This window comes from Cinclus cinclus, chromosome 35 (assembly GCF_963662255.1).
Source record: "Cinclus cinclus chromosome 35, bCinCin1.1, whole genome shotgun sequence".
NCBI classification, from domain to species: domain Eukaryota; kingdom Metazoa; phylum Chordata; class Aves; order Passeriformes; family Cinclidae; genus Cinclus; species Cinclus cinclus.
The window spans coordinates 1,281,685-1,295,350 of record NC_085080.1 but is presented as its reverse complement, the minus strand read 5'-3'; the positions used below and the strand labels follow the sequence as shown (position 1 = coordinate 1,295,350).

Here is a 13,666-nt window from a genome sequence, read left to right as displayed (position 1 = left end):
AGGCCCCCCAAATCCTCCCAAATCCTTTCCTGGGTGGTCCCAACCCCTCCAAATTCCCCCCAAAATCCCTCAGGTGGTCCAAGCCCCCCCAGATCCTCCCCAAATCCATTCCTGGGTGGTCCCAACCCCCCCCAGACCCGTCCCAAGTCCCATCCCGGGGGTCGCAGCCCCTCACCGGGGGTCCCTGAGCGCTGCCCCCCTCCCGTAGAGGGGCACGACGCTGTCCCGGCTGATCCCGGCCCCGCAGGCGGCGCAGCTCGGCCGCCTCTGCAGCCACTGCGGGAAACGGCTCAGGGGAGCCCCGGGAACGGCACAGGAACACCCCCAAAACAGCCCGAGAACAGCCCAAAAAACCCGCCCGGGAACGGTCCCCAAATAGCCCCAAAATACCCACAAAATAGCACGGAAACGGCCCCGAAAATACCCCGAAAACAGCCCCAAAATACCACGGAAAACAGCCCCGAAAATACCCCGAAAATACCACGGAAACAGCCCCGAAAATACCCCCAAAATACCCCCAAAATACCACGGAAACAGCCCGAAAATACCCCGAAAATACCACGGAAACGGCCCCGAAAATACCCCCAAAATACCCCAAAATACCCCCAAAATACCACGGAAACGGCCCCGAAAATACCCCGAAAACAGCCCCAAAATAGCCCCAAAATACCACGGAAACAGCCCCGAAAATACCCCGAAAATACCACGGAAACGGCCCCGAAAATACCCCCAAAATACCCCCAAAATACCACGGAAACAGCCCGAAAATACCCCGAAAATACCCCCAAAATAGCCCCAAAATACCACGGAAACAGCCCCGAAAATACCCCGAAAATACCCCCAAAATAGCACGGAAACGACCCCGAAAACAGCCCCAAAATAGCCCCAAAATAGCACGGAAACAGCCCCGAAAATACCTCGAAAATACCCCCAAAATAGCACGGAAACGGCCCCGAAAATACCCGAAAACAGCCCCAAAATAGCACGGAAACAGCCCGAAAATACCCCCAAAATACCACGGAAACGGCCCCGAAAATACCCACAAAATACCACGGAAACAGCCCCGAAAATACCCGAAAATACCCCCAAAATAGCACGGAAACGGCCCCGAAAATACCCCCAAAATACCCCCAAAATACCACGGAAACGGCCCCGAAAATACCCGAAAACAGCCCCAAAATAGCCCCAAAATAGCACGGAAACAGCCCCGAAAATACCCCGAAAATACCCCCAAAACAGCCCCGAAAATACCCCCAAAACAGCCCGAAACAGCCCAAAAAACAGCCCAGAAACAGCACAAATACCACAAAAATACCCCAAAAACTCACCTGGAGAGGGGGGAGGGGAGGGGGGAGGGGTCACTCACCTGGTGCAGACACGGCCAGCTGGGGGGGGGGGGGGGGGGGGGGGGGGGGGGGCAAGGTGAGAGTTTTGGGGGCGCTGGGACCCCCAAAACCTCTCGAGTCCCCCACAATCCGTTACAGACACCAAAACCACCAAAAAAATCCCCTCAGAGAACTCAAAACCCCAAAATCCCCTCACAGTCATCTCAGAGACACCAAAACCCTCCAAAATCCCCTCGGAGAAGCCCAAGCCTCCCCCTAAAAACCCCCAAATCCCCTCAGAGACCCTAAAATTACCTCAGAGACCCCAAACCCTCTCCAAAATCCCCTCAGGGACCCCACTCTCCCCAGATTCCCTCAGAGACTCCAAGCTCCCTCAAAATCCCCCCAAAAAAATCCCAAATCCCCTCAGGCTCCCCAATACCCCCACTCCAAAACCCCCCCAAAAAACCCCCCAAACCCCGCCCCTCACCAGTACAGGTGCCCGCAGCGGCCAATTACGGCCTCGCGCGCGGGTTCCAGGCAGATGTTACAGGCGAAGGCGCCGCCATTGCCGCCGTTACCGGCACCCGCGTTCTCCCCTCAGGGCCGCCCGCCGCCATCTTCCGCTTCCCCTCACACCCTTCCCTCCGCCCTATTGGTCGACATAACTGTCAATCAACGCACTGCACCGCTATTGGTGGGGCGCTGGGAGGATCCGCCCTTTGATAAATTCTATTGGCTGGCGCTGCTCCGCTTCTTATTGGTTCTGAGTGTTGATTGGTCAAGCAGTGTGATGGGCGGCTGTTTAGCCAATCACCGAGCTGCTTATAAAAGGACGGAAAAAAACACAGCCGCGTTGCCGTGGCGACCCGCCATATTGTTTGGGTTTTTCCCTGCCCAGTCTCGTTACCACGGTAACCACGCACGGTACGGAGAAGGGGCGGGAACGCGCGGGCGTCGGCGCTGATTGATGAACAGGCTGTCAATCAATTACGTCGCTTCCGGTGCCGGGACGGGCCCGCGCCGCCGCCGCAGCCGCCGCCCCTCCCGGTACCGGCGGGGTCTGAGGGGCACCGGGCGGTTCTGAGGGGTCCTGAGGGGAACCGGGTGGTCCCGGGGAATCCCGGGACTTCCCTGGGCCTTTGGGAGAGGTCGCGCCCTCTCCCGGAGCCGGGGATGCGCCGGGGCCGCCCCGCCCGGCCCCGCCCGGTTGGGCCCAAACGAGCCCGGAGGGGAAGGCGGGGACCGGGTGGGGCGGGAGAGGTTCCTGAGGGGATTTTAAGGATCCTGTGGAAATTTTGGGGGTCCTGAGGGGATTTTGGGGATCCTGAGAAGATTTGGGTCCTGAGGGGATTTTGGGGTCCTGGGGGGATTTTGGGGATCCTGAGGGGATTTTGGGGGGTCCTGGGGGATTTTGGGGATCCTGAATGGGATTTTTTTGGCATCCTAGGTGAAGATTTTAGGGGACAATTTGGGGTCCCAAAATGTAATTTGGGATTTCTCGGGGTCTTTTTTAGGGTCCCTGACCCCATTACGCCCCCCCCCCCCCCCCCCCCCCCCCCCCCCAGATCGTCCAATTTAAAATCCCCAAAAATTGATTTCGAGGTAATTAACCCCATAATTACCCCCAGCTGCCACGGAGCTGACTCTGGGAATGGATTTCGGATTTTTTTTTTTTTTTTTGGAGGGGTGGGGGGGATTTTGGGGAATTTTTGGCTTCCCTGACCCCATCACCCCACAGATCACCCAATTTAAAATCCCCCAAAATTAACTTGGAGCTGCTTAACCCCACAGTTACCCGCGGGTAGCCCAGAGCTGACTCTGGGGCTGGATTTAGGTGCAGATGATCCAATTTCTGTTCCGATTTAAAATCCCAAAGATGAATTTCGGGTTCGTTAACCCCTCAGGTGCCATGGAGGTGACGGTGGGGACGGCGGCGCTGGCGCTGGCGCTGCTGCTGCTGCTGCCCCTGCTCTACGAGCGCTGCGGCTCCTTCAGTTCTTCTGCAAAATGGGATTTTACAACGGCTGGATCCTGCTGCTGGCCCTGGTGGCCATCCCCCTGTGCGCCCTCAGGGGCAGGGACGTGGAGAACATGAAGTGAGAGCGGGCTTCGGGGGGATTTGGGGGCGGTTCTAGGGAGATGTTGGGGGTTTGTAGGGAGATCTGGGCTGGGGGTTGGGGCAGTTGTAGGGAGATTTGGTGGGGAATTTGGGGGATTTAGGGACAATTGTAGAGGGATTGGGGTGATTTTAGGAGGATTTGGTGAATTTGGGGGATTTTGGGGTGGATTGGGGAGGTTTTGGGGCAGTTCTAGGGAGATTTGGAGGGATTTTCGGGGTGAATTTCAGGGATTTTGGGGAATTTGGGGTGGATTTGGGGTGGCTATGGGCAGTTCCCTCCCCATAGATCCGTCCTGGGGTGGATTTGGGGTGGCTATGGGGCAGTTCCAGCCCCATAGATCCGTCCTGAGGAGGATTTCGGGTGGCTATGGGGCAGTTCCCTCCCCATAGATCCATCCTGAGGAAGATTTGGGGTGGCTATGGGGCAGTTCCAGACCCATAGATCCGTCCTGGGGTGGATTTGGGGTGGCTATGGGCAGTTCCCTCCCCATAGATCCATCCTGAGGAAGATTTGGGGTGGCTATGGGGCAGTTCCAGACCCATAGATCTGTCCTGGGGTGGATTTGGGGTGGCTATGGGGCAGTTCCCTCCCCATAGATCCGTCCTGGGGTGGACTTGGGGTGGCTATGGGGCAGTTCCCTCCCCATAGATCCGTCCTGGGGTGGATTTGGGGTGGCTATGGGCAGTTCCAGACCCATAGATCCGTCCTGGTGTGGATTTGGGGTGGCTATGGGGCAGTTCCCTCCCCATAGATCCGTCCTGGGGTGGATTTGGGGTGGCTATGGGGCAGTTCCCTCCCCATAGATCCGTCCTGGGGTGGATTTGGGGTGGCTATGGGGCAGTTCCCTCCCCATAGATCCGTCCTGGGGTGGATTTGGGGTGGCTATGGGGCAGTTCCAGCCCCATAGATCCGTCCTGGGGTGGATTTGGGGTGGCTATGGGGCAGTTCCCTCCCCATAGATCCGTCCTGGGGTGGATTTGGGGTGGCTATGGGGCAGTTCCAGCCCCATAGATCCGTCCTGGGGTGGATTTGGGGTGGCTATGGGGCAGTTCCCTCCCCATAGATCTGTCCTGGGGTGGATTTGGGGTGGCTATGGGGCAGTTCCAGCCCCATAGATCTGTCCTGGGGTGGATTTGGGGTGGCTATGGGGCAGTTCCCTCCCCATAGATCCGTCCTGGGATGGATTTGGGGTGGCTATGGGGCTGAGCCCCCCGTTTGCCCCACAGGATCATCCGGGGGCTGATGCAGCACGTCAAGAGGCTCTATGGGATCCGCATGGTGGTCAGGGGGGCGCAGAACTTCCCCCCACGGCAACCCTACGTGGTGGTCAGCAACCACCAGAGCTCGCTGGACCTGCTGGGTATGGGGCTGCCCCATAGATCCCTGCCCCATAGATCTCTGACCCATAGATCCCTGACCCCATAAAGTGACCAATCCCAACCCTACGTGGTGGTCAGCAACCACCAGAGCTCGCTGGACCTGCTGGGTATGGGGCTGCCCCATAGATCCCTGCCCCATAGATCTCTGACCCATAGATCCCTGACCCCATAAAGTGACCAATCCCAACCCTACGTGGTGGTCAGCAACCACCAGAGCTCGCTGGACCTGCTGGGTATGGGGCTGCCCCACAGATCCCTGCCCCACAGATCCCTGCCCCATAGTGCCCTGCCCCATAGATCCTCATAAATCCCTGCCCCATAGAACCATGACCACATAAATCCTTGGCCCCATAGATCCCTGACCCCATAAATCCCTGCCCCATAGATCCCTGACCCCATAAATCCCTGCCCCATAGAGCACTGACTCCACAGATCCCTGCCCCATAAAACCCTGACCCCACAGATCCTTGTCTTATAAATCCCTGGCCCCACAGATCCTTGTCCCTATATGTCCCTGCCCCATAGACCCCTGACCCCACAAATCCATGACCCCACAGATCTTTGTCCCCATAAATCCCTGCCCGATGCCTGACCCACAGATGCCCCAAACTGCCCCCCAGCCCCACAAGCGCCCCTGACCCCACACGCCCCGTAACCCCCAGGGATGATGGAGGTGCTCCCCGACCGCTGCGTCCCCATTGCCAAACGGGAGCTGCTCTATATGGGCGCCGTGGGCGTCGTGTGCTGGCTCGGGGGAATCATCTTCATCGACCGCAAACGAACCCACGACGCCATCAGCGTCATGGCCGAGGCTGCGCACACCATGCTGAGCCAGGACGTGAGTTGTGGGGTGGTTATGGGGTGATATGGGGTTCTATGGGGTGGTTATGGGGTTCTGTGGGACGGTTATGGGGTTCTATGGGACAGTTATGGGGTTCTATGGGGTGGTTATGGGGTTCTATGGGGTGGTTATGGGGTGATATGGGGTGGTTATGGGGTTCTATGGGGTGGTTATGGGGTTTGTGGGGTGCCATCGTCAGCGTCATGGCCGAGGCTGCACACACCATGCTGAGCCAGGACGTGAGTTGTGGGGTGGTTATGGGGTGGTTATGGGGTGATATGGGGTGGTTATGGGGTTCTATGGGGTGGTTATGGGGTTCTGTGGGACGGTTATGAGGTTCTATGGGGTGGTTATGGGGTTCTATGGGACGGTTATGGGGTTCTGTGGGGTGGTTATGGGGTTGTATGGGACGGTTATGGGGTTCTATGGGGTGGTTATGGGGTTCTGTGGGACAGTTATGGGGTTCTGTGGGGTGGTTATGGGGTTCTATGGGACGGTTATGGGGTTCTATGGGGTGGTTATGGGGTTCTATGGGGTGATATGGGGTTCTATGGGGTGGTTATGGGGTTTGTGGGGTGGTTATGGGGTTCTGTGGGACGGCTGTGGGGTTCTGTGGGGTGATATGGGGTGCTGTGGGGTGGTTATGGGGTGCTATAGGACAGGTATGGGGTGTTAGGGGACAGGTATGGGGTGCTAGGGGCAGGTATGGGGTGTTAGGGGGCAGGTATGGGGTGCTATGGGGCAGGTATGGGGTGTTAGGGGGCAGGTATGGGGTGTTAGGGGCAGGTATGGGGTGCTATGGGGCAGGTATGGGGTGCTATGGGGCAGGTATGGGGTGTTAGGGGCAGGTATGGGGTGTTAGGGGGCAGGTATGGGGTGCTATGGGGCAGGTATGGGGTGTTAGGGGGCAGGTATGGGGTGTTAGGGGGCAGGTATGGGGTGCTATGGGGCAGGTATGGGGTGTTAGGGGGCAGGTATGGGGTGTTAGGGGCAGGTATGGGGTGCTATGGGGCAGGTATGGGGTGTTAGGGGGCAGGTATGGGGTGTTAGGGGCAGGTATGGGGTGTTAGGGGGCAGGTATGGGGTGTTAGGGGCAGGTATGGGGTGTTAGGGGGCAGGTATGGGGTGCTATGGGGCAGGTATGGGGTGTTAGGGGCAGGTATGGGGTGCTATGGGGCAGGTATGGGGTGTTAGGGGCAGGTATGGGGTGCTATGGGGCAGGTATGGGGTGTTAGGGGCAGGTATGGGGTGCTATGGGGCAGGTATGGGGTGTTAGGGGCAGGTATGGGGTGCTATGGGGCAGGTATGGGGTGTTAGGGGGCAGCCCCACAGCTCCGGGTGCGGGTATTCCCCGAGGGCACTGTGGGATGGTTATGGGGTGGCTATGGGGTGCTATGGGGCAGCCCCACAGGTGTCCCTGCCCCACAGGTGCGGGTGTGGGTGTTCCCCGAGGGCACGCGGAACCACAGCGGCTCCATGCTGCCCTTCAAACGCGGAGCCTTCCACCTGGCAGTGCAGGCCCAGGTACGTGGGGTGGTTGTGGGGTGGCTGTGGGGTGAGTGTGGTTCTGTGGGGTCGGTATGGGGTGGTTATGGGGCAGTTTTGGGGTGGTTATGGGGTGCTATGGGGTGGTTATGGGGCAGTTTTGGGGTGGTTATGGGGTGCTATGGGGTGGTTATGGGGCAGTTTTGGGGTGGTTATGGGGTGCTATGGGGTGGTTCTGGGGCAGTTTTGGGGTGGTTATGGGGTGCTATGGGGTGGTTATGGGGCAGTTTTGGGGTGGTTCTGGGGTGCTATGGGGTGGTTATGGGGCAGTTTTGGGGTGGTTATGGGGTGCTATGGGGTGGTTATGGGGCAGTTTTGGGGTGGTTATGGGGTGCTATGGGGTGGTTATGGGGCAGGTATGAGTTATGGGGCAGTTACGGGGTGGCTATGAAGTTATGGGGCGGCTTTGGGGCAGTTATGGGGCAGCAGGACCCTCCCCGAGCCCCTCCTGCCCCACAGGTCCCCGTTGTCCCCATCGTCATCTCGTCCTACCAGCACTTCTACAGCAAACGGGAGCGCAGGTTCACGGCTGGTGAGGGGGCACTTGTGGGGCTGGGGGCTTCCTGTGGGGCTGGGGGCTTCCTGTGGGGCTGGGGGCTTCCTGTGGGGCTGGGGTTTCCTGTGGGGCTGGGGGCTTCCTGTGGGGCTGGGGGCTTCCTGTGGGGCTGGGGTTTCCTGTGGGACTGGGGCTTCCTGTGGGGCTGGGGGTTTCCTGTGGGGCTGGGGGCTTCCTGTGGGGCTGGGGCTTCCTGTGGGGCTGGGGGTTTCCTGTGGGGCTGGGGGCTTCCTGTGGGGCTGGGGGTTTCCTGTGGGGCTGGGGTTTCCTGTGGGGCTGGGGGTTTCCTGTGGGGTTGGGGGCTTCCTGTGGGGCTGGGGGTTTCCTGTGGGGTTGGGGGGGCACTTGTGGGGCTGGGGGTTCTTTGTAGGGCCAGGGGGTTCCATGTGGGGCTCACTATGGGTCTGGGGTCTCTCCATGGGTCTGGGGTCTCTCTGGGGTCTCTCTGGGGTCTCTCCGTGGGTCTGGGGTCTCTCCGTGGGGCAGCCCCCGACCCGCGCCCCCCAGGGCAGTGCCTGATCCAGGTTCTGCCGCCGCTGCCCACGCTGGGCCTGGGTCCGGCCGACGTTCCCGCGCTGACCGAGCGCGTCCGAGCCGCCATGCTGGACGCCTTCGAGGGGCTGTCGGCCGAGCTGCAGAGTGACCCCAAGAACAGCCAGAGTGACCCCAAGAACGGCCAGAGTGACCCCAAGAACACCCAGAGTGACCGCAGTGACCACCAGGATGCCCAGAGTGACCGCAGTGACCCCAAGAATGGCCAGAGTGATCAGAATGACCACAAGAACACCCAGAGTGACCACAGTGACCACCAGAGTGACCACCAGGACACCCAGAGTGACCGGAGTGACCACCAGGACGCCCAGAGTGACCGGAGTGACCACCAGGACACCCAGAGTGACCGGAGTGACCACCAGGATGCCCAGAGTGACCGCAGTGACCACCAGAGTGACCACCAGGATGCCCAGAGTGACCGCAGTGACCACCAGAGTGACCACCAGGATGCCCAGAGTGACCGGAGTGACCACCAGGACGCCCAGAGTGACCGCAGTGACCACCAGGACACCCAGAGTGACCCCAAGAATGGCCAGAGTGATCAGAATGACCACAAGAACACCCAGAGTGACCGGAGTGACCACCAGGACGCCCAGAGTGACCCCAAGAACGGCCAGAGTGACCGGAGTGGCCACCAGGATGCCCAGAGTGACCGGAGTGACCACCAGGACGCCCAGAGTGACCACTGGAGTGACCCCCAGAGCTCCACAGATTTCTGGCGTGACCCCCAACGTCTGACAGTGACCAAGAGTGACCCCACGGTGCCCCACGGGGTGACCCCACAGTGACCCCCAAGTGGCCCCATGGAGGAGCCGGCAGTGGGGCAGGGACTGACCCCAGTGACCCCCCCAAAGTGAGGACAAACTGACCCCAAGGTGGGGACAAAGTGACCCCAAAATGGGGGCGAACTGACCCCCGAGTGGGGCCCGGACTGACCCCCAAGTGAGGACAAAGTGACCCCCAAGTTGGGCCTGGAGTGACCCCTAGAGTGGGGCAGGGACTGACCCCAAATGGGGCCTGGAGTGAGCCCCGAGTTGGACACGGTTTGACCCCCAAGTGGGGCCTGGACTGACCCCCAAGCTGGGGCTGAAGTGACCCCCAAGTGGGGCAGGGACTGACCCCGAGTGGGGCCTGACCCACGGCTGGGGCGTGGCCGGGGCGTGGCCGATGCTGATTGGCTGCTGCAGCCAAGCCCCGCCCCCCCCCCCCCCCAGGCCGTGTATTTATTTTGGGGGGTGGGGGAGGGGGGGGGAACGCGGATTTTGCCAAATTTCCCTCCCGGCCCTACCCGGGACCCCCCAGATTTTAATAAAAAAATCCCCCAAAAATCCTCCCCCCACCCAAAAATAAATGTTGGGGTGTTGTGACGTCATAAGGGGTGGGGATGATGTCATCAAAAGGGGGGGGGTGGGAATTGTGGGGAGGGTCCCGGGGGTTGGGGGCTCTGATTTGGGGTTCACTGGGGGATTTGGGATTGGGATGATGGGACTGGGACTGGGATAACGGGACTGGGACTGGGACAATGGGACTGGGACTGGGATAATGGGACTGGGATAATGGGACTGGGACTGGGACTGGGAGAACGGGACTGGGACTGGGATAATGGGACTGGGACTGGGATAACAGGACTGGGAATGGGATAACGGGACTGGGACTGGGACTGGGATAATGGGACTGGGACTGGGATAACAGGACTGGGAATGGGATAACGGGACTGGGACTGGGACTGGGATAACGGGACTGGGACTGGGATAATGGGACTGGGACTGGGATAACGGGACTGGGATAACGGGACTGGGATAACGGGACTGGGATAACGGGACTGGGACTGGGACTGGGATAATGGGACTGGGATAATGGGACTGAGACTGGGATAACAGGACTGGGAATGGGACTGGGTCTGGGATAACGGGACTGGGACTGGGATAACGGGACTGGGACTGGGATAACAGGACTGGGAATGGGATAACGGGACTGGGATAATGGGACTGGGATAATGGGACTGGGACTGGGATAATGGGACTGGGATAATGGGACTGGGACTGGGATAATGGGACTGGGACTGGGAGAACGGGACTGGGACTGGGATAATGGGACTGGGACTGGGATAACGGGACTGGGATAATGGGACTGGGATAATGGGACTGGGATAATGGGACTGGGATAATGGGACTGGGATAACGGGACTGGGATAATGGGACTGGGATAACGGGACTGGGACTGGGATAATGGGAAGGGGAATGGGACTGGGACTGGGATAACGGGACTGGGACTGGGACTGGGATAATGGGACTGGGACTGGGATAACGGGACTGGGATAACGGGACTGGGATAATGGGACTGGGACTGGGATAATGGGACTGGGATCAGAACTGGGACTGGGATCAGAACTGGGACTGCGATAATGGGACTGGGACTGGGATAATGGGACTGGGATAATGGGACTGGGACTGGGATAATGGGACTGGGATAATGGGACTGAGACTGGGATAACAGGACTGGGAATGGGATAACGGGACTGGGACTGGGACTGGGATAATGGGACTGGGACTGGGACTGGGATAATGGGACAGGGACTGGGATAACAGGACTGGGATAATGGGACTGGGATCAGAACTGGGACTGCGATAATGGGACTGGGACTGGGATTTGGACTGGGATAATGGGACTGGGACCAAGACTGGAACTGGGATCAGGTCGGGACTGGGATCGGGACTGGGATTTGGATCGGGATCAGAACTGGGACCAGGACTGGGATGATGGGATTTGGACTGGGATAATGGGACTGGGACCAAGACTGGGATCAGAACTGGAACTGGGATCAGGAGTGGGCCTGGGATCAGAACTGGGATAAAGGGACTGGGATTGGGATAATGGGATTGGGACTGGGATTGGGAGCGGGCCTGGGATTAGAACTGGGATGATGGGACTGGGATTGACACTGGGACTGGGACCAGGACTGGGATAACGGGACTGGGACCAACTCCCACAAATTCCCCAAAACCTCTTTAAAAAAAAAAAAAAAAATCCTTATTTTTACCCCACCACCAAACCCCACAAATTCCCAAACCCCACAAACCACCCCAAAACCTCTTTTAATATTTTTATTTTTTACCCCATTTCCAAACCCCACAACCCGCCCCCCCCAAAAACAAAAAAGTTAAAAAAACAAAACAAAACAAAACAAAACAAAAAAAAAACCGCGGAAACCCCCAAAAAAAACCCCCCAAATACCAAAAAAAAAAAAAAAGAAAAACAACCAAAAATCCCCCACACAAAAACATCGTTCCAAAATTTTTTTTCTTTTTCATCCTTTTTCACCCTTCCTGCCACCGCCCCCCAAAATCTCAACCGGGATAAGACCAAAGAGGCAGCAAAGCCCCGGCGGCCGCCGCGGGAGGAGCTCCGGCAACGGCGCCGTGCGTTCTCTGGTGCCGTTTGTGGTGCGAGCTGCGGCTGAAGCTCTTCCCGCAGATCCCGCACGAGTACGGCTTCTCTCCCGTGTGGATCCTGCGGTGCTGGGTCAGCGTGGATTTATCCGTGAAGCTCTTCCCGCACTCGCCGCACCCGTACGGCTTCTCGCCCGTGTGGATCCTCCGGTGCCGAATGAGGTTGGAGCTGACGTTGAAGCGTTTGCCGCAGTGGCCGCAAGCGTAAGGTTTTTCCCCCGTGTGGATTCTCAGGTGTTTCACCAAATCCGAGCTTTGGCTGAAGCTCTGCCAGCATTCGCCGCAGGTGTTCGGGATCCCCAAAATTTTGTGGCTGGCGGGATCGCCGGTTTGGCCGGCGCGGCGGCGTCGGCGTTGTTTGGGGGGCGAGCCGGGAGCCGGCGACTCTTTGGGCCGGCGAGTGAAATTTTTGCCGCAGTCCACGCATTTGTAAGGCCGGCGGCGGCCAGGCGGCGTCGCGACGCGGCCGCAGTCGCGACATTTGGCCGCCGAACGGGATTTGTGGGCTCGCAGGTGACGCTGCAGGTGAGAGCTCAGCGCGAAGGATTTCCCGCACTCCGGGCAGGTGAGGGAGCGCCGGGCGGCTCCCGGGGCTCGCCGGTCGCTTCTGGGATCCCGCCGGTCATCGACGACGTCGCCGAACCTTCGGCCGTCGCCGCGAGTGACCGACTGGCCGGCGTCGTCGTCGTGGCCGTCGCTTCTTGGAGCGGCGGCGACGTCGCCTTGACCGTCGAGGTTTTGGGCAGCTCGGTGAAAGCGCTGGCGTTGGCCGTGGTCGCCACCTCGCTGACCGGAGCTGCGGTCACTCCCGTGTCCACTCCTGTGGTCACTGCCGTGTCCATTGTTGTGGTCGCTGTTGTGGTCACTCCTCTGAGCGATGCTTTGGTCACTCCTGTCTCCATTGTGGTCACTCTTGTGGTCACTCCCGTGACTGGAGCTGTGGTCGCTCCTGTGGTCACTCACGTGTCCATTGTTGTGGTCACTCCTGTGGTCACTCCTGTGGTCACTCCCGTGACCGGAGCTGTGGTCGCTCCTGTGGTCACTCCTGTGGTCGCTCCTGTGGTCACTCCTGTGGTCACTCTTGTGGTCACTCCCGTGACCGGAGCTGTGGTCGCTCCTGTGGTCACTCACGTGTCCATTGTTGTGGTCACTCCTGTGGTCACTCCTGTGGTCACTCCTGCGGTCACTCCCGTGTCCGGTTTTCCCCCCGTGACCTTCCCGGTGTTCCGTCAGTTCCGCCGTCCTGGCGAAGCTTTTCCCGCATTCCACACAAATATTGGGATGCTCCGAATCCCCCTCCCCCTTCCTCACCGCCATCGTCTCCTTCCTCTTCCTCCCTCCTCTTCCTCGACCCCCCTCCGCCCTTTCCCCTCCCCCATCCCCACCCCGGCACCGTTTTGGTGACATCACCTCCCCTCCCCCTTCCCCCCTTCCCCTCCTCAAATTTTTTTGTTTTGGTGGGGGGGGTTTGCTCCCCCTCCCCCCACCCCCCAAAAAAAACCTCCGGGGTTGCCTCTCTCCCCTCCCCCACCCTCTCGGTGGCTCCCGGCGCTGTCGCCGCGGTCGCCCCTGGACAATGGAGGAGGAGGAGGAGGAGGAGGAGGAGGAGGAGAAGGAGGAGGAGGGGGAGGGGACCCCGGAAGTTCAACCCCCAGAACGAAAGAAAACCCAAAAAAACCCCAAAAACAAACCCCCCTCCCCCCAAAAAAAGGAGGGGAGGGGGAGGGAAATAACAGATCCCCACCCCCACCTCCCCATAATTTTTAACCCTCCCCCACCCTTTTTTTTGGGTGGGTGGGGGATGGGAAGGGTCCTGGGGGTTCCGCCCCTCCCCCCCCCGATTTAAATCCTGACCTCTCTCAATCCAAAATTATTTTTTTGGGGGGGAGGGGAGGG

At 59.3% G+C, this 13,666-nt stretch overlaps 2 protein-coding genes across 2 annotated transcripts; one reads left to right on the top strand and one right to left on the bottom strand.

Annotated features, from left to right (window-relative positions):
* The first annotated feature begins 2,979 nt into the window (after positions 1-2,979).
* On the top strand, positions 2,980-9,653 carry LOC134055816 (1-acyl-sn-glycerol-3-phosphate acyltransferase alpha-like). The gene is given in 7 exon segments (XM_062512278.1): positions 2,980-3,319; positions 3,322-3,424; positions 4,675-4,808; positions 5,490-5,665; positions 7,097-7,192; positions 7,673-7,745; positions 8,277-9,653. Coding segments are annotated over 7 exon segments (1,566 nt in total). The 5' UTR covers positions 2,980-3,168; the 3' UTR covers positions 9,110-9,653.
* A 1,201-nt stretch (positions 9,654-10,854) lies between these two features.
* On the bottom strand, positions 10,855-13,087 carry LOC134055806 (zinc finger protein 16-like). The gene has a single exon (XM_062512266.1). It carries the CDS (start codon positions 13,085-13,087, stop codon positions 11,669-11,671), a length of 1,419 nt encoding a protein of 472 aa, XP_062368250.1. The 3' UTR covers positions 10,855-11,668.
* Positions 13,088-13,666: the final 579 nt, after the last annotated feature.